This window comes from Pteropus vampyrus, unplaced genomic scaffold (genome assembly GCF_000151845.1).
Source record: "Pteropus vampyrus isolate Shadow unplaced genomic scaffold, Pvam_2.0 Scaffold363, whole genome shotgun sequence".
Taxonomy (NCBI): domain Eukaryota; kingdom Metazoa; phylum Chordata; class Mammalia; order Chiroptera; family Pteropodidae; genus Pteropus; species Pteropus vampyrus.
In genome coordinates this window covers 1,515,481-1,536,217 of record NW_011889144.1, presented here as the reverse complement: position 1 = coordinate 1,536,217, position 20,737 = coordinate 1,515,481, and the positions used below count along the sequence as shown (strand labels likewise).

Here is a 20,737-nt window from a genome sequence, read left to right as displayed (position 1 = left end):
TGGGCCAAACCCAGGCCACTGCCTGATTTTGTAAATTAAGTTTTATCAGCATACAGCCAAACTCATTCATCCACATATCATCTGTGGCTGCTTTTGTGCTTCGACAACAGAGCTGAGTAGCCTTGACAGAGGCCGTGTGGCCAGAAGCCTAACATGTTGACTCCCTGGCCCTTTCCATAGAAGCCAGCTTCCCCTGGTCCACTGCACACCTGGCACAAGTAGATCCTCAGTAAGTGGCTGTAAGATGAAAGAAGGAAGCAGGAACTAGCCAGAAGGCAAGAGGACAGTGTGCCCTCGATGTCAGCACTGTGCAGTCAGTCACTAAAGATGCGCCAGAGTAGCCTCTAAAATACTTTGGGGTAACCACAAAGTTACTTTGCCAGAGAAAGATGAGTCCACCCTGAGCTGGCACAAAAGGCCCGGCCAAGTGACTGCCAGACACATCATTTCCCATTTCTCCTGTAATGAACCATGAATCCCATGAGTCCTGTAGTCCAGAAGACCTGACCACATGCCCTGCTGGGTGGAAATAGATAGGTGGGCTGATTCCTGACACATCTCCTGCCAGCAATGACCTTCTGATTCCTGGAGGCTGATGTTTCGCTTCACGAGGCGTCCAGCCAATTTGGAACAAGGGAGCCTGGAATTATATCCAGTGATATTTATATATTTCCTGCAAAGATAATCGCTTCAATAAATCCTATTCGTTCATGAAACAAAGTAGGGCTGAGGGACAGCATGTCTCTGTTTTCACTGCTGTAGCGGGGGAGATTCTGGGAAACTATTGGTTTCAAAGGAAATTTCTCTCAGACCTGAGCTGAGAGAAAGATGAGGCCTGGGAAAAGCTGGCACACACAGAGGCAGGGCTGAGATCCTACCTCCAGCTGAGACCCCCACCTCCAGCTGCTATGTGCCCCTCTGTCAAGAAGAATTTTCTCTCTCAAGAAAGTAAGACTAGTTTTTCTTTCAAAACTAGGGTCTCCAAAACTACCTGCTAGACCCAAGCCTTCAATTTGGTGGGAGAAATAAAAATGCTAATTTCTCATAGGAAATTATATTGACCAGTTGTTCTCTATCCCCATTGAGAGACAGGAATGGGTTTGTGTGACAACCGCAGACACATGGTCCGGGGTTGTTACTGGTGCTGCTATTACAAACTGGCGCCTCATGGCCCCAGCAGGGTTTCATATGCGCTGCCTTGTGCAGCCTCGCAGGGTCCCTATGATAGGAGGAAGCTGCCCGAGTCGGGCAACCAGCTGACTCAGGGTCAGATGGCATCATTCACATGCCCTTGTCTGCTGATCTCCAGGTCAATCGGCTAACACTGCACCCAAATACACATCCTTTTCTGGGACACTACTCCCACAATGACATTCTGAGAGCAGACAAAAAATTTCCTCCTTAGCAGACTTTGGAATAATCAACCTCAGCTGTCATAATTTGAGCACTAAGACACTTGCTCTTCAAGAAAAGGGCCAAGGCACATTCGTCTTTGCATTGAGCTTGGGAGAGCAAGGCCTTTGATCAATATTTGCCAATCAAATGACATTTGAGAAAATTCAGTTGTGACAGTCCAACACCAAAGCAACCTGCTGACTTTAGTAACTTAGGCACGGGGTGGCAAATCAGGTTCGGATCAAAGGATATACTTTCTGTTCTAATCAAACAAAGTGTCAGAACCATCATAGTGAATATTGACCAGGGACTTGGTTCAATTATCTTTTCAAAAATGAAAAGCTAGAAACAAAAGTCTGGGACAAAGCATATATAATTTCCTAAAAAGTGCTATAAATGTAAATATTTACTCAACAAATGATTTAAAAAAAAAAACCTAGAAGGAAGATCGTGGTGAAGTTCTGACCTTGGCTGGTGAGTTAGGGCCTCCACCTCTTCCAGGTAGCCCAGGGCCTCTCCATGATCCCTGCAAGGACCCAGCCTACTTCACAGGATCAGGCTTTCCTAGATGGTTCTGCTATGTTTTTCTCTGTCTCACACATACAACTGGCAGCACAGTAGGCTTGTTTACTATAGCATCACCACAAACATGTAATTCCTTGCGCTATGACATTACGATGACTAAAAAGGCACTAGGCAATAGGGATTTTTCAGCTCCCTTATAATCTCATGGGACCACCATCATATGTACGATCTTACTGGTCATTGACCAAAACATCATTACACTGTACATGACTGTAACTATTTATAGAATCTTCAGTCTCAGGCTTCTACACAGTTAGATAAAATAAATGTAAAAAGATTTCACAGGCTATTGCATCAAGCTAGAAAATTCTGTCATACTCTTTTAAGAGAGATAGATTTAAACTATAAAACCTGGGAAGTCAAGAATCAATGGATTTCAAGATGTGTTTTGTCTTAAGTTTAAAGAGACCTGAGGAAAGTTACTTGGGAAGTTGAAGAATTTGATAGTGATGTGATGGAGTGTGTGTGTGTGTGTGTGTGTGTGTGTGTGTGTGTGTCTGTGTGTGTGTGTGTCTGTGTGTGTCTGTGTGTGCGCGCGCGCACGTGCATGCGTGTGTGTGTTTTGCAGGAAATGAAAAGTGAGAGAAGGAAAGATAGCAACTGTCAAACTCTAATGGAGAGAGAAACAGTGAAGGTCTCTGAGCTCAGTTCTGCAACATGTAATTTTATTCTCATGTGTAGATCTTTTAAACCCAAGAAAGCAATTGAGAACAAAATTAAAAGGATGGAACTCACTATGTGCTGAGCAGCAAACACGCCGTCCACGATGGCGCAGCAGAAGGCGGCCACCACACCAAAGCTGATAAACACAATGGCTGCTACCAACTGGAAGCAGAAGAAAAAGGAAGGTGTGGGCAACCAGTGTTTAACAAAAAACCTTTTATGAAATACAAACCAATTCGAAGTTCCACCCTGACATTAACAGTGCCTTTTGCAGAATTTTCCCTTCTTCACCACTACCTTCTGCCCTCAATGACTTTCAGTCCAGGACAGATCCTAGGCCGGATTTCACCCCGTACAAGGTATATTCTTATTGATTTTATATCGCAGAATAAACAGGTGGCTTTGTGCCTTAGAGAGTGTTTTCATTTCTGTGACCCTCTGCATACTTCTCATGAATAATCAGGGGTTATGCAACCAGTGCCTGCAATGGCTATTTAAACAATTTGCAATTTCTTGCTATTACAAATTCTGCTACGGAAATTATAAATATGTTCAACATATAAAATCTGGGTTTATATATAAGTAGAATAGATTCCTGAAACATGCAAGAACCCATATTATCCAAATGTATCCTTTAACAATGCAGGACTACCTTCGACTGTCTAGATTTATAAAGATGTTCTGATTTGGTCTTGCACAAACTGTCCCCATCATTTCAATGTCCTTTTTCATTAACTTTCAGCTGGTTCTTCCCGAAGCCTGGTTGCCCTTCCTCCTACTACCAATGCAAAAGTAAAATTGAGTAATAGCAAGACCATTCATGTGATAAATTCAGTGCTGGGATGACTACAGGCATGATGTTGCCCAAGAACCTCTTTGGTGTGCAAACTCCAGGGTCCAGGTAGTAGTACTGGGAAAAATGTCGGAAATTCTCTCCTCTGACTCTGCAGGCTAGAAATGCAAAATTGCCAGAATTGGTGACAGGAGAGCTGCCTCTTAGGAAAGAACCAAGTGTTCTCCTTGGCTTTCGAGTCACAGGTGGGCATTGCTAATTTACCTTCAAGCTACTGGTGAGTTTAACAATACAAAGCCAGAAGAATGCACGCAGCAGAAACCTGATCGGTCCTCTAAATGCTACAAACAAAATCACTTTCCATAATATGTGAGGACTGCCAGAACCTATGGATTTTGCAGATAGAAACTCTCCGTTACTCTAGCAACATTAAAAGGCTCTAGATTAAGGTTGTGAAATATTTTATTGCACTGCGTGTGGTCTCTTCTCTTGGGGGAAGGGCAAGCATGGTATTCAGGAGGGGAAAGGTCACCTTCAAATCTCTGCTGGGCTCACACATTTGCATTCCAACAGGGCATAGTAGATTAAAAAAAAAACTAATACCAAGTAGATAAGGTTGTGGTGATAAGAGGGGAGTTAGAAAGGAAACAGATAAGGTGAGAGCGTGTTGCTGGGAAGGTCGTCACTTGGAGTGGTCAGGACTCTGTGCCTCTCATTCCCATGTGTCTTTCATCCCTGTGTGTCCCTCAACCGCATGTATCTCTTCATCTTCTTTTCTGAATAAATCTCCTAAAACTTTCTGCTGTGCCCTCTGGTGTTGGCACCAGTAAAATCTGGTAAACGCTCAGCTCCTTTGTAACATCTACTACATCCTGGTTCTGGTTAGGTCTTTCTGCCTTACTCCTGGGCCCCTGGGCCTCGGGACGGGATGTGCTCTGACTTGGCGCATATTACTACCCAGACCATTCTCCCTTCTCCTCCCATAACCCCAGACTCCGGTCTGTGTCTCACACCAGTCCTCCTGGCAGCTGTCATTCACTGATCTCCAGTTCATTCCCTCTTTCTTGGCTCGCAGATCCCCTCCCCAGTGTAACCACAAGCTCGATTCTCAGCGACTCTGAGGTCCAGAGTGATCCTTCCACTAACCTGGCTCTCAGTCCCTGGACAACGTTCATCGCCTTCCTTGCATGCAGCCCCTCTCGGTGCCGGCCGCATGCTCTGCATCATTTCTTTCCACAGGCTTGCCTCTCACTCAGCACTGCAACACAGGCACAGACACTCCGTACCCTGGCCCTTTACCCTGGTCCTGCCACCTGGTCACTGGTCACCAGTCATTGGTGACCAATCACTGTCTCTGCACCATAAGACATTTCCCAGCTTATAAACCCAGGTCAGTCATCATAATCCCTGTGAATACCTGCAATCCTTTGTCCTCCCTTATGGTCTCATATTCACCTGCCAAAAGCCCAAATCTAATTAAATATAGCTCTCCAAATGTTCCACACCTGAACAGGTGAGCATGAAGACCTGTCCTCACTTGATTCAGGATCATGCCAGGCCATACTTTCTCCTTCCTCCAACCCCTCACATCCCTCCTTCTCTTGTCTTCCTCAGCAGCAGGTGACCCTATGTGCTCAGTTCCCAGGGAAAACAAAAGTAATCAGAAGAGAACTTGCACAAGATCTGACCTCACCTGCCAGCCCCACACTGGTCCCCACACTCTGTGGCCCATTACTAGGGACAAAGGGCTGCACACCTACCCAAACCAGTGGCTCCACACTTCTTACCCACCAGGAACACCATGTGACCAGTCCTCCCACAGCCACCGGTCTTCATCCCCTACTATATCTTCCCATCGGCACAGATATGCCAGAATTCCTCTTTCCTTAAACAACAAAACCATTTTCTCTATGTCTCCCGCTCCAGTAGCTCTTCCTCCTCCACCTTTTTGCTTCTCTTAAACTCCTTTAGAGGGTTGCTGATATTGCTGTCTGCACCCTCGCCTTCTGTTTCCACCTTGTCAAGGTTAGCGATCACCCGCACAGTGTAAATCTATGGTCAAGCCTCAGACCTCACCTGACCTGATCTGTGAGCATTTGACATTGCTGATCACTCTCCTACGGAAACACTTTCCTCACGGCTTCCAGGATAACAAACTTACTTATTTAACAAATGGTTGTGTGGTTACTATTCTAAGACTTTATGACTATTAGCTCATTAGCATTTCTCTCTCCTGCTTCCCCCCTATTCCCTGTCTCCTCCATCTGCCACGCTGCTACCCCAACAAAGAAACTCAGGAGGGTTTCAGAGCTCATCTTATACCACCTTCACCCCTGCACTTTGTCTCCTCCACCTACACCCCTGCGCTCCACCTCCTCCATCTACTACACCCCCATCCTTTGGTTCTTCCATCTTTGCTGCTGCATTTCCTCTTCTCAACCACAGTGGATGAAGCCAAAAATCAATAACAGATGGGAAAATGGAAAATCCACAAATGTGTGAAAATTAAACACACATTCTTAAACAACCAATAGGTCAAAGAAGAAATCACAAGGGGAATTTTAAAATATTTTGAGATAAATAAAAACGAAAACAAGAACAGCCAAACTCATAGGATGTGGCAAACATAATGCTCGGTAAAAAGGAAGAAAGATCTCAAATTAACAACCTAACACCTTAAGAACTGGAAAAATAACCACAAACTAAACCTAAAGCCAGCAAAAGAAAGGAAATAATAGAGGTTAAAGCAAGTATGAAAGAAATAGAGAATAGAAAAACAATAAAGAGAATCACTGTAACTGAAAGTTGATTCTTTGAGAAGATCAACAATATCAACAAGTCTTTAGCTAGACTGACTAAGATGAGAGAAAAAGCAACTAAAATCAGAAATGAAGTTGGGAACATTATAACCAACTTTACTGAAATTAAACTGATTGTAAGAAAATACTATGAACTATTTTACATCAGCAACTTTGATGATCTAGATGAGATGAACAAATTACTAAGGAGCACAGAGATTACCAAAATTAACTCAAGAAAAAATAGAAAAACTCGACAAACCTGTAAGAAGTAAAGAGATTGAATCAATGACAAAAAACCTCCCACAAAGAAAAGTCCAGGACCAAATTGCTTCACTAGTGAATTCTATCAAACATTTAAAGAAGAATTAACATAAACTCTACTAGAGCTCTTCCAAAAAATAGGAGAAGAGGGAACACTTCCTGACAAATTTTATGAGGGCAGCAATACTCTGATACCTAAGCAGACAAAGTTATGAAAAAAAAGCAGACCAACATTCCTTATGAATATAGAAGTAAAAATCCTCAATAAAATACTAGCAAACTAAATCCAACAGCGTACTAAAAGGATCATACTCCATGTCAGAAATGTAAGGGTGGTCCAACACACACAAAAAATCAATAAATGTAATACACCACATTAATAGAATGAAGAAAAAACAACCTAAATTATCATCTCAATTAATGCAGAGAAAGCATATAACAAAATCCAAACCCTTGCATGATATAAACACCCCACAAACTAGAAGTAGAGGAAATTTCTTTAACATAATTAAGGGTATTTCCCCAAAACCCATAGTTAACATCATACTCAATGATAAAAGACTGAAAGATTTTAAAAGGGATAGAACAAGGATGCTCACGTTCACCACTGCTATTCAGTGTTGTCCTGGAAGTTCTAGCCAGAACAATTAGGCAGGAAAAAGAAAAACAATGCATCCATATTGAAAAAGAAGAGGTAAAACTATCTCTATTTACATGATTCCATATATAGAAAATACCAAATAATCCCCATAAAAAAAAACTACCACAGGAAATAAATGAATTTAGCAATGTTGCAGGGTACAAGATCAATACACAAAATGAGTGATGTTTCTATACACAAGCAATGAACACCTTGAAAAGGACATTAAGAAAACAATTCCATTTATAATACCATTCCCTCAAATAAAATACTTAGGAATAACCAAAGGAGTGAATGATTTGCACACTGAAAACTACAAAACATTGCTGAGAGAAATTAAAGACTTAATTAAATGGAAGGAACCCACTGTTTATGGACCGGACAACTTGATGTTGTTAAGATGGTAGTACTCTTCAAAGCAATCTAGAGATTCAATGTAACCCTTATCAAAATGTCAATGATGTTTTTGCAGAAATGGAAAAGCCATATGGAAGTACAAAGGGCCCTGAATAGACAAAACAATCCTGAAAGAAAAACATCATTAGAGGACTCATGCTTTCTAATTTCAAAAATTACTACAAATCTACAGTAATCAAAACAGTGTGCTGTTGACATAAGGCTAGATATATAGGTCAATATCTAGACGGCATTAAGATTGAGAGTCCAGAAATAAACCCAAACTTCTATGGCTAATTGATTTTTTACAAGGGCACTGAGATCAATGGATAGGGTAAAAAAGAGTTTCTTGAGCAAATGGTGCTGGAACAACTGGATACCCACATGCAAAAGAATGAAACTGGACCCTTACCTTACACCATACACAAAAAGTAACTAAAAATTGATTAATTAGCTAAACATGAGCTGAAACTATAAAAAAATTTAAAGAAAACATAAGGATACATCTTCATGAACTCAATTTGGTGAGGAATTCTTAGATTTCACAACAGAAGCATGAGCAAATAAAAGGAAAAATAAATAAAATAGACCACACCAAAATTTAAAACTTTAGGGTAGAGACTATGTCTCTTGTACATATTAGGATCTTGATAACTATTCGTTGAAATGAGATACATCTTTCCAGACACACAGGTGATATAACCCGTTGCCTGAGATTGAACTTTCAAATTCAAAGGAGAAAGGTCTCTGTAGGGAGTCCTGCTGGCTGTCCATCCAGCATCCAGCTCTCCTTTCTTTCTTCGTAACTAATGTCAATTGTGTTTGGGTCCCTCACTTCCACATTAGCTGTGTCCCTCTGGGAAGCTGACACCACCCAGGTTTTAAGTGAGCCTGTTGGTGAGGTGATCCAATGATAGGGATTGGTTTAGACAGGAGCATGGACCTGGCTAATGAGATATGTGAGGGAAGGTCTGTCATGTACTCTAGGAAAGTTGTGTCCTTCTTAAGAGAGAATCGAAAGAAGGCACCATCTTCTTTCTTCCTCTGGATGCTGCTATATCGGGAGAATGAAACCCTGAGGAGGGCAGAGTGGAAAGAGAGAAGGAACGGGGGCCTCGGGACACAGTAAGCCATAGAATCAGCCAACCATAAAACCACCCACTCTGGACGTCCTGACGGGATACAAATCCTTGCAATCTCTTCCAGTTAAGGCTGCAGTTTATGTTCTTTGCAGCCAAGAGCATTGTAACCAACAACTTCCACCTAAAATTCATGTCTTCCAAAGATTCATTTATTCATTAAATAAAGGCGTGTAGGTGCCCATTTGGTGGTGTGAAAACTGGATTCGCATCTCAGGAAACATCGTTATAAACAGGTAAGTGCTAGGAAATGTAATTGTTGTAAAGGTTTGGAGGTCCAGAGAGCTTTTCTGAAGACCTGACATTTTTGCTAAGATCTGAAGAAGGAACTGATGTTTACTAAAGCTGAAGAAGGTCAGGGTATAGGGAGAGAGCATTCCAGGCAGAGAGACAAAGAAGAGAATAGATAGAAAGGAAGAGATGGAGAGATCAGCTGGCAGCAAATTGGCAAGGAATGGCACTCATTAAATGTTTATTTCTTCCCTCAGCACCCAGAGAGGAGAAGGAGGGCAGCCTGGAATGTGCCTCTGACCTCTCCAGGCCCTCCCAGGAGGAGGCGTTGGCAACCTGAACCTCTAGGTAAAAATCTTGATAGGAACAAAGCAAAGGCTCTGCTCTATTTAGGGTGAAAAGGAGTTGAAGTGGCTCTCCTCTCATCTCCCCCACCCTCTCCATCTTCAGAACAGACCACGCATGTCAGAGATAGGACTCATCTTGTAGAATAAGATGGAGGATTTTTATTACCTAGGTGGAGACTGAACACTTCTGTACGTTCCTTAGGACAATTCATCATGAGAATTTGTTCTTACCAAATCTACATAGCCACAAAAAACAGAGACCCAGAGCATCTGGTACTGTGTAAATTCTCCCCTGTGGACATGATCAACCTAATCACTGTATCATGAGATGCTTGCTCCCAGGACCAATGGAGTGCAGAGCGAGGCACTTTCTCATGCTTGCCGATCCACCAACGCTGCTTATGAGTCGGACTGCAGGACAATATCCCTTTAGAGGAGCTTAAAGTTGAAAAGAACAGGCTACTGGTGAACAGCTGGCTGGAGAGCCGAAGCCTGGCACACACATGTAGCCCACAGTAGGGGAAGATCCAAGTTAGTGCAGCAAAACATGCTCTGAGTTACATACCTGGCCCTGCACGCTTGGAAAAACTAGCCCCCAGCCCCTGCTGCTGGGATTCCTCAAACAGGAAGGAATCGGGACTGGGGTCCAAATGCTGAGGCTATATGAATGGAATGGAGGCCAGTCCTCAGAGGTCAGAGAGCCTGAGTGTTTCATACGTCAGCAAGTTACAGGGCAGGGGTCCACCTGGGCCTCACTTAGGCCCTTGGTGACCTACAAGAAGGCAGGTCCAGCCAACAGAATAAAGGTTTTAAGGAATCAAAACTGCTGAGTCAAGTTCCTAAGCAGCAGATACGTGTTCTCACAGGCCTCAATACTCAATACACACTAGAGCTTGACCTGTTTTCCTACAACCAGACCTAGTTTCTGTCACCCAACCCCCAGCCAGCCGGATGACAAAAAATGTAGGCAATTCTGTAGCTTCTCCATTCGCCTCCTTCACCCCAACTCCACATCTTTCTCTCATAAAATTAACCAAACTTCTAGAAGGTATAGGTGATGGTGTCTTCAAAGGAAGGTGTCACTCAGGGTCCTTTGTCCTTTGGCCCATCCCCTACAAGCACAGCCCAAGGAACTGAGTGGGAAAAAGTGAAGAAAGCATTAAGTTACCTGGTGAGACTCTGCAGGGAGGGCTCGCCCTCAACATATCACGCAGGCAAGCAGGGGACCACATTCTGGGATAAACTGACACCTGGGAGGGGCTCCCTATATCTGCATCCAAGCTCCTGAGGTGAGACGTGGGCATCTAAGGTTGGATGGTGTGTGACTGGGGCCACTGACCTCCCTCTGCTGCCCTCTAGGACAGCAATCACTCGTGACACTTTTGGAGGAAAAGCATACGTCATGCGTGGGCCCAGCCCCATCTGCTCAGCCTCTACAAGGTTCACTGTGGACGTGGGCAGATTTCTTTCCTGATGATCTTCAGATCCTCTCAGTGTAGTGACCTAGGGTCTAGGACCACGGTGTCATGTCTGCCCTGCCTAAAGCCCTTTGGTTGTTCCTTTGTTTTAGCCCCATCCAACTCAGTCCTGGGAGTGGCAAAGACCATCTGGGTTTCTATGTGAGAAGGTGAAGAGCTGGATGTCCCCCAGAAGGCTGATGAGACTCCCAGGGTGTCAAGACCTGAAGCAGAAGGCATTAAGCAGAAGAGTGGGGAGGAAGACAAGCAGGAGCCCTGTGTCACGTAACACTCAAAGGAGCAGGAAAAAAGTTTCTCTCTAGACCAGACAACCAGAAGCTAATAACCTAACCCTCTGAAAGAAAGGTTTTCTAACCTATAAGTTACTTCTTATTAGTCCCATTAGTTCTTCTTGTTCAGAGAATTGTAAACTACATTCTAGGAGGATTCCAGTGTGGGACGGGGGTGGGGCATGCTCACACAAATGGTGGGGGAGATCAGCAGTTAACAAACTTTTTAGGCCCTAACTTCTCCATTTCTGGCTTTTGATATCCTTTGACCAAGTTAGACTATAGAGCTGTTAGTGAAATCAGTGATTAATATGTCTGTTTGGGTGAGGAGAAAGTAATAACTCATTCATGGATGGAAAAGTATCAAAAGCTGATTCATTTTGGAGCATTCTTTGGATATCACTGGATACCGACGTAATAATGGGCAGAGATAATGGTGAAGCCACTTCTAGTGATTAGATTCCACCCTTTAAATTGAACAGAGTAAAACGATACCATGTAATGATATCATTACAGATGAAATGATATCATGTCTGGGATTTGCTTCAAAATAATATGAGAAGGGAAGAAATAGGTGGGAGATGAAATGAGATTGGCCCAGAGTCAACAGCTGATAAAGTGGGAGATGGATACGGAGGGGTTCATTATACTAGTCTGTAGACTTTTGAATATGTTTAAAACTTTCTGTAGTGAAAAATTAAATTAAAAATAAATCAAGAAAAAAAGAAAGCATTCTAAATTTTGGTGTGGTCTATTTTAGATGCATTTGAAATACAAGCACTTTCTTTAGCCGACATTTTCTCAGCCTGCTATTATTTCCTTTTGAAAAAACTAGATTTTTCCGACTAATCTATGTAACAATGGCTACTATTCTCTGAACACCTGTTGTGGGCCAGCGCTGTGCTAGATGTCCTCACATGCATTAACTCAGATGCTCCCAACAATCCCGAAAATGAAGAAATTGAGGTTTGAAATGGTCAAGTAAGTTTCCCAAGATCGCACAGCTAGACATGGTGGACATAGGTTTCAGCTTTCATAAATATTAAATTAAATGTCAAATAGTGAAATATATGTTTATCACACAACGTCAGCCTTGGAAGAATGCTTTCTCTGAAAAGGCAGAAATGAGATTGTATAAACAACGCCAGTCAGAAGCATCTGCTTTGAGGAACCTGGGTGCCCCCAGCGTACAGGGAAGCTTATTGGAGAGCTGGACCCCAATCTGCTCTGGCTACTGCTGTCGCTTCTGGATTTTCATTCTTTCACTCCAAGGCCCACATTTCTTTTATGAAAAGCCATAGAAATAGAACTCCAGCATACAGATTGGGAAAAAAGAAGCAAAACTATCTCTGCTTCTTTTTTAAACTATTTGCAGGTGACATAATCTTACAAGTGGAAAATCCTAAGGACTCCACTAAAAAACTGATTAGAACTAATAAATGAGTTCAACAGGGTTGCAGGATACAAGACCAACACAGAAAAATCAATTGTAATTTTATGCACTTTCAATAAACAACCCCCCAAAAAAGGAAGTTAAGAAAACAATTCCATACTTCTCAGCCATTAAATAAAAAAAGATGAAATATCGTCATTTAAAGAAAACAACGCACTTTCTTACCATTTGCCTTCGATTCTCCACCAGGTTGATGCCAATAATTCCTAAGAAAGATCCAAAGCCCAGCTGAGAGCAAAGGAAAAACAAGGGAGAAAACATCTGATTAGCATGCCTGGTGGCTTGATTCTGACATTTAACAATAAACAATGCACAGAAGACTGTCACTCTTAAAACGTTTTATCCAAGGGTCAAGGCTGGCCACTCCCACCTCGCCAAGTTCCAACCACCAAGTGGCAGATGGCTTCATGCATGTCTGGATGGGCTTCTAAGGCTCCATCAAAGCCAGTGATTGAAATAGAAACTGCTGAGACATGATCCATCTCATCTTCTACATTCAAACATTTGAACTCTTACATCAGTTTAACTCTTGGCTACAGGAAAAGAGAGCATTATGTGCCCCCTTCCCCTTCACAGAGGACAACCTCTTCATGGTAGACCAGACCATTCATGAGCCCATTTCTTCATCTGATCATCAGATGAGAGGCCCACCTGATGTTTCTCCTGGGTCTGTCTCAAGTCCCATAGTCAGAGAAGGACTCCTTAGGTAAGATATTAGAAAACTAGAATCACAGGTATTTCAAAAGAAAAGTTCCAGTCATCCATGAACACTGCTGACACTGCTCAGAGATGAGCTTTTGATTCAGGTGAGCAGGCAGACAGGTAACCTTAGGGAAGGAAAGGAAATAGAGAAAGGAGGGGCTCCTAAGAATCATTCTTCTTGTTCTTCAAGAAAGCCTGAGCTCTCAGCCTCCCATGGCTGTCCTCATCTTATAATGAAGGATCTGTGGGCTGGGCACCAGGATCCCTCCACCTGAGTGTGTCCAGAGGACACAGGTGTGTTTCATCCTCCCATGCCTATCTTGTGGAAGAATTTCTTAAACAGCTTCCTCTCAACTTGAAGAACATAGAATTTTAGCAACACCCCCAGATGACACTGCTCAGAGCATCTGGTGACAAGCCTCTCGCAGACAATGTGGTTCTGCTGCACTGGGACCTTGCATTAGAGCCACTCTCACACAGCAGGTGAGCCCTGCCCATCAGACTTCTGAGTGACCATTGGGGCCACTAACTAGCTGACCCACACAGTTATGGAGTCTCTATGGTCATGTAGTCAAATTTAATGCACTAAAAATCAGACCTATTTATGTCTACAGATGTCTTTATCTGTAATGACATCTAAGGAGATGGACATGTAAGTACAGACATAGATTTTACTAATAATTTAAGAATTCTCAAGGAGTAAGGGGAGACAAACGTTTTCTTTATGTGGAGCTTCAAACTCCACCATTCGAAGATATCAAAATCCCACTTCAACATAAATGCATTAAAATATATCTATTAAGTTTCACTAAGTTCCATTTTTTCTGGACTTTAAAAAGAAAATCCTGTTTCCAAAATGTTGAGGTGCTTAGCCATAGTTTCTTCCTGAGATCCACTCTTTGCTGTAGGTTTCTAAGCTGGACACAGGATCTCCGTGGAAGTGACTTTCATCCTCATTTTCTTTAAGTGAATTTCATCTGTCATCTCCATAGTTTACTTTCAGAACCATCCAGCTAAAGCTAATTTCATTCTGGTCATTCCCCTGGAATCAGGTCCCTTACAGAGCAGGGCTCTGACGACACCAGGACATTCTTAAGGTAGGGAATCCTGAGTAAGTGAACCTTAAAGAACAAGCCAAAAAAACTACTATTCGAGACTGATCTTGAGACTTTGCACATAATTTGGGAGGACACATCCTCTCAGCCACTAACTCCACCCCATGAATTCCAGGTTTCCCTTCTTGTCCAGGACACATGGCAGAAAAACAGGGTCTCCAACACAATGTCGGCTTCCTGAGATTTCACCAATAGAACTTTTTCTATACAGACACTATTTATATGTGTTTACTCATAAATTATATACAGGTAGATAATGTTGATATATAAGCATAGACAAAAAATAAAAATAAAGGATAACATAAAGATGAAATGAAAATATTCGTTAAATATTCTTAGATATTAAAAATGCCAAAAACCTTTTCATCCTTGCTAAAAATGTCACCGATATTATTAGTAACCTCAATAATACTTTTGGTGAGAGTAATGAGATCGAATTAGCTTCGTTTTAAAAAAATCTTGGTTTAGCACTTTATGACACAACAGCTCAAGGTTCTGGTGCATTTTAAGGGTGTCATAACTGATAAAAGGCAATTTCACAGACGCTCCCTGTGTACATTGCAGATAACTGGAGCAAATTTTATTGCTAACAAGAATGGATGTGAATAATAATTCAAAAAATCTTTCTGATAATTCTGAATTTGGGTGACCACTTCTTGCCAGATCTGATAAGGTGTCATTTTCCTGTTGTTTCCATGAGATACCATTATTAAAGTAATCTTTAATCCAGGTGCCTTGGCAGGTGTCTTTTAAAGCTACATGTCCGTTTTCCAAGGACTAGTCTGATCAGCTTGATCTCATGGGCCTAAAATCCTCGGGAGGCTCTGGGGGAGAATCTGGGCCAGGCCTTTCCCATGTCCAGAGCCATCACACTCCTTGGCCTGTGGCCCTTCTCCATCATCAACATCCTCTCCCATCACATGGCTGATACCTCTCCTTTGCCCTCCTCCACTTCTAAGTACCCTGTGCCAACACTGGGCCACCTGGACGATGCAGGATCATCACTCTCTCACGAGGCCAGCTGACTAGCAGCCTTGATACTCTGTTACTATGTAGCCTGGCACATTCACAGATCCTTCGGTGACACAGATGCCTTTGGCGCTATTATTCTGCCAATCACAATCACCAATAGAAGTTCCCGTGCCCTAAACCTCCAACTCTGTGGAGCTGGAGTGGAGTATGTCACCATGCCACAGCAACCTATGGTGCCCAGTGCCCCTTCTGGGACCGCGTCACTCACAATGATCCCTGGGTAGTAGCCCCCCACAGTCACGTTCTCCGTCCTGGTGGTAGCGGCGAGGCCAATGGTCAGGATGAAGACAGACACCACCAGCAGGGACCCCACAAACCAAAGGGAAGTCTTCTTTCTTCTCACAAACCCTTCTGGGAGGAGGACAAACGAGGAAGCCATTAGTAAGGGACAGGACTCAGAAAGGGGGTCCTAGCAAACATAAGCACATTCAGTGTCCTTGTGGCTCTTCTCCCTGAGCCCAGAAGGCTCTGGAAGGCCTGGTGGTCCTGGAGCCTGGGGGGCACACCCACTATTCTCTCCTCCGGCAGTGTAAGCTGAACCATTCTGTGACTCCAAAACAAAATAGGGGATGAAAGAAAAACGTGATGTTTCTTCCTATGCCAAAGTTTTAAAATCCACAGCGTGTGTGTGTGTGTGTGTGTGTGTGTGTGTGTGTGTGTTTCATGGGGGAAGCAGCTGCATATTTGATTATAACTGCTAACTCAGATGAACACTGGAATCGCCGGCATGCAGACATTTTTTACACTCTAGGAGGTTTGCCTCCAAAGAGCCACACTTCTGCAGTCTTATCAGCAAAGCTTAATGGAAAGTCAAGGTTACAGCATCCAAGAACAGGATTGTTACATACTCAGAAATAAATTACACAAAACTATAAATCAATGTGCAAACCCAGAATAACTTGGCTAATCTGGGCACACCGTTTTTATCCAGCTGACCTAGCAAGGGCATATGTCTCAGGAAGTACACCTCATTGCGGAGACTTAAGGGAACCTCATGGGAGCCCCCTTCTCTCCCTTTGCCATCAACTCCTCTCAGGCTCAACACAGCCCTTGGCACAGTCCCGTTTCCTCCAGACCCTTGGGGAAACACTTCTCCTGAGAAGCTCATCCTAAACCACCTATTACCTTCACCCTGGAGGAGATGAGAGCAATTCACTTGCTAAGATTATAAACCATGAGCTAGCTCCCAGCCAGCCAGCAGAAAGTGTCAGGCCCAGGTGCTGCCTGCAGCTCCCAGGACCTTAGGATGGTGGGATGGCTGCAGGAGGGGGCTCCCCTCTGCACAGGTGGCCCTATCCCCAGTGCTATCTGCAAGGCTCCACTCTGCAAGAACCAGCCTCTCCAGGCTCAGATGTGGGCGTTTGGGATTCAAATCTCAGCCATCTGCTTCCGGAGTTCTTGCTGTTATGTGTTTTCTGCTAAAGAGGCAGGTTTACCTCCTGTGTCCACAGGGGTGGATTCTCTTATCTGACCCCTAGCTGTACTCTGAGAGAGCTGGGCTGTTGCAGGATTTTGAGCAGAGAAGGGAGGCGCTCTGGTTTCTTTCTTTTTTTTTTTTTTTTTTCTGATTCCCATAGCACTATGGTTGCTGTTCTTGTGGAAGTTCATAAAATAATCACATTAATGATAACAGTACTACCTAGCAACTGGGTAGCAACTTTAACTTTTTTCGGAGTCTAATTCTCTTTTCTCGTTGGAGCATGACCAGAGGATTAACCCCTTTTCTTTTCCAGATTACCCTCACCAGCCTCCAAATACCTGCGAATAGAGCCAAATGCCAATTGCTTTTAATTAGTGCAATTTCCTCTTCAGCTATTCTTTCTTAGGTTCCAATTCTGATGTTTTGATTGTTAAAATGTATTTTAAGAGCAATAGGACTTCTAAAGCTAAATTTTATGGGACTAACTACTTGAGAAAATTATCAGACAAATGCCCTTCTCCTCAAAAGATTTTGTATTGTTATTTTACTTAATTAAGTGCACTACATGTCTATCATGGTGAAAATAATTAAGTAGATGCCTCAGCACCTGCTTCAAACCACAGTTTTAACCCTCTCATAGTTCACTGGGGGATCTATCTGTCTGCAGAACCCTGACAACTATATCCTGGTTCTTAAAGCTCATGGCTCTGTTTTGATTCATCCCCTCAGAAATGTTGGCATGACGAATAGGGATCTGATGAGATTCACTAGCTAACAGCATGTGGTCAGCCCTTGTCAAATTCATTAATGACATTCTGACATGCTAATCACAGAGTAGAATGTTAAACACATCTCCTCTGAGCTCATGGAAATTTTCCTATGAACCATTTTCAATATAACTTTACCATTTCACCACTTTTTCCCAAGTCTGACTTTTCTTTTAAAATTGCTACATGATAAAAATGCAAAAGGTGCGAGCTATCCCTTTTTATCAGCGTTTCGATCATAGGTTCCAAGGTTAATATAAGGTCTGGAAAGACAGGAACGCTAGGAAGGAATGGTTTTGAACAATCTTATTCTGACACATATTGTCGTATTTTGACTCCAGGTAAAACAGAGATAACAAAAAGAAAAATCCTGACCTTATTCTTTATAAATATAGGATATTGCAAAAAATAAGAAAATAAAAAGTTAACTCAAGAAAAAATAAGAATATGTAAGATCTTTTAATTACCATAAGACATGCATTTTTAGATCAGGTTTTGAAGAGAAAAGGGAGTTTGAATTAGAGGGAGACAATGAGAATTACCTGAATTATTCTCTAGATTCTCCTGTCCTGAGTATTATTATGTGCATTTTTATAATTGAAGCGCTCTTACGACAGTGCCTTGTTAATTAAACTATCTACCGTTTGGTGTATAACCTTGGTGGCAGCTTACATGGACTGTACCCAAACTGATCTGCTCAGACCGGCTGTGTGATCTTGGGCAGCCATTCACTCTGTCTGAGCACAGCAGAAGGAGAATTCCATAAAATCAGGGGCTGTGTCTGTCTTGTTCGGCACTGGATCCCCAGGCCCAGCTCAAACTAGGAGATAGTTATCTTATATGTTGAACAAATGAATGAACTTCAGCTTCTTGATCTGTGAAGTGGAGATAATGATAACCACCTGCTTTACCCACTTCTTAGATTGTTACAAGGATCAGTAAGAGAATATATGTGACAGTTCTATGTACATTTTTATGAACATAATGAATATATTAACTATGGCATTAATGAATACATTAATCATGGGTGGTATTAACGTTAAGATGGCATAGCAATTATTCTTAACCAGTGCTTCTCCAGTTGGGAGTCGAAGGAGCAGTTCTAACATATGAATCTGAATGTACAACAGCTAAATCTTACCTGTCTTACTCGATGTTTTTCCAAACTCCAGTTTGTTCTCTGGTGCGTCCTATCTAGAATATCTCAGAATATCACCTTGTCACTCCCCATTAGCCCCTCCAGTTCTCCTGCCCTTGGCTGTCCCTACTCCCAGCCTGTCTCTGTCCCTCAGCACTTTCTTCACTTAGCAGAGCCAGGAAGGGAAGGAGGATGTCACAAAGACTGGGGGGATTCCAAGGCATGGCCTTCCTGCTGGAAGGGCCCAGGCCTCCCAGAAAGAATGAGCTCTTGTAATCATGTGGGGACACCTAGTTGTGAAGGCAAAGTGACAGTCCCAGGAAAAGTAAACCAAGGCAGAATGATGTGCCCCTCAGCCATCAGTATCCCTTTTTATTTTTTTTTCTGATTTTAATGAAACATATGCCCAAGGTAGTGAACACAGAACTGTAAGTTAGAAAATACTCATAATCACACCCAGCTACACTAATGTTTAGTGTTTTTACATAAAACATCACCTCTTAGTGTTTTCTTAATTTACCATTCCTCCTCAGGAGAAAAACAAAGTCAAATGTTATTTTTAAACCATCAAGTAATTCTAGTATAATAGTATAGTAATAACTAGTTAATAACAGATAGTTATTAATATTAAACACTAATAAGTAATTAGTTTCATCCTAGAGGATGAAAATGTGTGTAAATATTTTACCATCGCACGTTTTGCCTTAGAGTGGGGGGTATAGAATTGTTTCTTCAAGGAAGAAGCCAGAGTCCTTGATTATTATTTTAAAATCAAACAACATTACTAATTTTATTTTTAAAAAGAGACTTCCTAAAGATATCCCAGAGTTACGAGGTTAAACACCTGAAGTTTTTGATTGTATTATTTCTCAAGCAAGCAGCAGGTCCCCGGAAGACATCATCTGATCCCTCATTCCAGCTGTCTGAGCATCCCTTCCCTTGGAACTATTTTTTCTTTTCTTTTCAAAATATGCCCTGCCCTCTCCCCAGCACTATTCCCATCTTGGCCACTTCTTGGTAGAGAACCAAGGCCAGCGCCCCAACGTGTGAACGTGTAGCAGGTTTCCTCTTTTCCGGGCCAGCACCAGGCTTCGAGGCTGCATCAGGCTTGATTCAGAAAATCAAAGAACTAAAGATTCTGGAAATTTATTTGAGGAGAAGTCCGTAGAGAAGGGTGTGCTGGAATAGAACAACACCGATTAAAAACTGTAAGGGGCCTTGTCGTTTTAAGCAAGAAGAAGCTCCCTGGCTTATTGAAACAAACTTTTCCTAGAATTTTTTAAGAGACTGGAATTGGGTAGAAGAGACAGAAAGGAAGTGCAGTTTGGAGTGCCTCATTCATACATATCCTGGTCTATTGCTCATAATGAAAGATAGTGGGAAAGAGACAGGGAGAGACACTAAGTCAGAGACATACAGAAAAAAAAAAGGGAGAGAGGGAGAGAAAAAAGGGGAAGAGCGAGTATGAATGAAGGGCCTGTGCCAGCGCAAAGATACCACAGATAAAGTTCCAAGGAGGCGGGAAGGACTAGACCTGCGCTCCTGGAGGTGCTGGGACTTGCAGACGCCAGGGGCAGGCCTGCCGGGATGCTCGAGCCGCTCTCACCTGTGGTGTCCAGCAGGGCCAGGGGTCCGGGCACTGGAAGCGCCGGCGGCTGCATCCTGAGGCTGCACCTGGGCCGGGCCGCTTCCCGACGCGTTCCCAGGTGGCCGCTCCTCCGGCACCGCGCGCGCGAAGTCTGCTCTCTTGACGCGACAGCGACAGTCGAGGTGCGGTGGCAACAGAATCTCCTCCTGCCTGAGAGCGCCGCTCCCTCTCTCCTCCTCCGCCCCGTCTCTCTGCGTCTGTCCGCTTGCTTACTTCCCTCCAGTGCTCCCTTACTTCCCTCCAGTGCTCCCTTCCTTCCCTCTACCCGTTTCTTTTCCTCCCCCTGTTCTCCTCCTCTCTCTCCTCTCCCCAGCCACATTCTTCCCCCTCCTACAGTCTCTTTTCTCTCCTCTCCTCTTCCCTCCCCTGCTCCTTTGGTCTCCCCACCTCCCCACCCCCTCCCCAGCCCCACTCCTTCGCTCCCCTTCTCCCAGCTCCCCAGCCCTCCAGCCACCTGGTTTTCC

General features: G+C 43.2%; 1 protein-coding gene across 1 annotated transcript in view; it reads right to left on the bottom strand.

The window, feature by feature from the left end:
* Positions 1 to 20,286, bottom strand: part of TMEM255B (transmembrane protein 255B) — a 36,590-nt gene extending 16,304 nt beyond the window's left edge. The window contains exons 1-4 of the mRNA XM_011379548.1: positions 20,232 to 20,286; positions 15,509 to 15,651; positions 12,617 to 12,679; positions 2,716 to 2,805 (exon numbers count right to left, since the gene is read on the bottom strand). Of these exons, the coding sequence (XP_011377850.1) occupies positions 2,716 to 2,805; positions 12,617 to 12,679; positions 15,509 to 15,651; positions 20,232 to 20,286 (351 nt within the window). The remainder of the gene's footprint in view (positions 1 to 2,715; positions 2,806 to 12,616; positions 12,680 to 15,508; positions 15,652 to 20,231) is intronic.
* Positions 20,287 to 20,737: the final 451 nt, after the last annotated feature.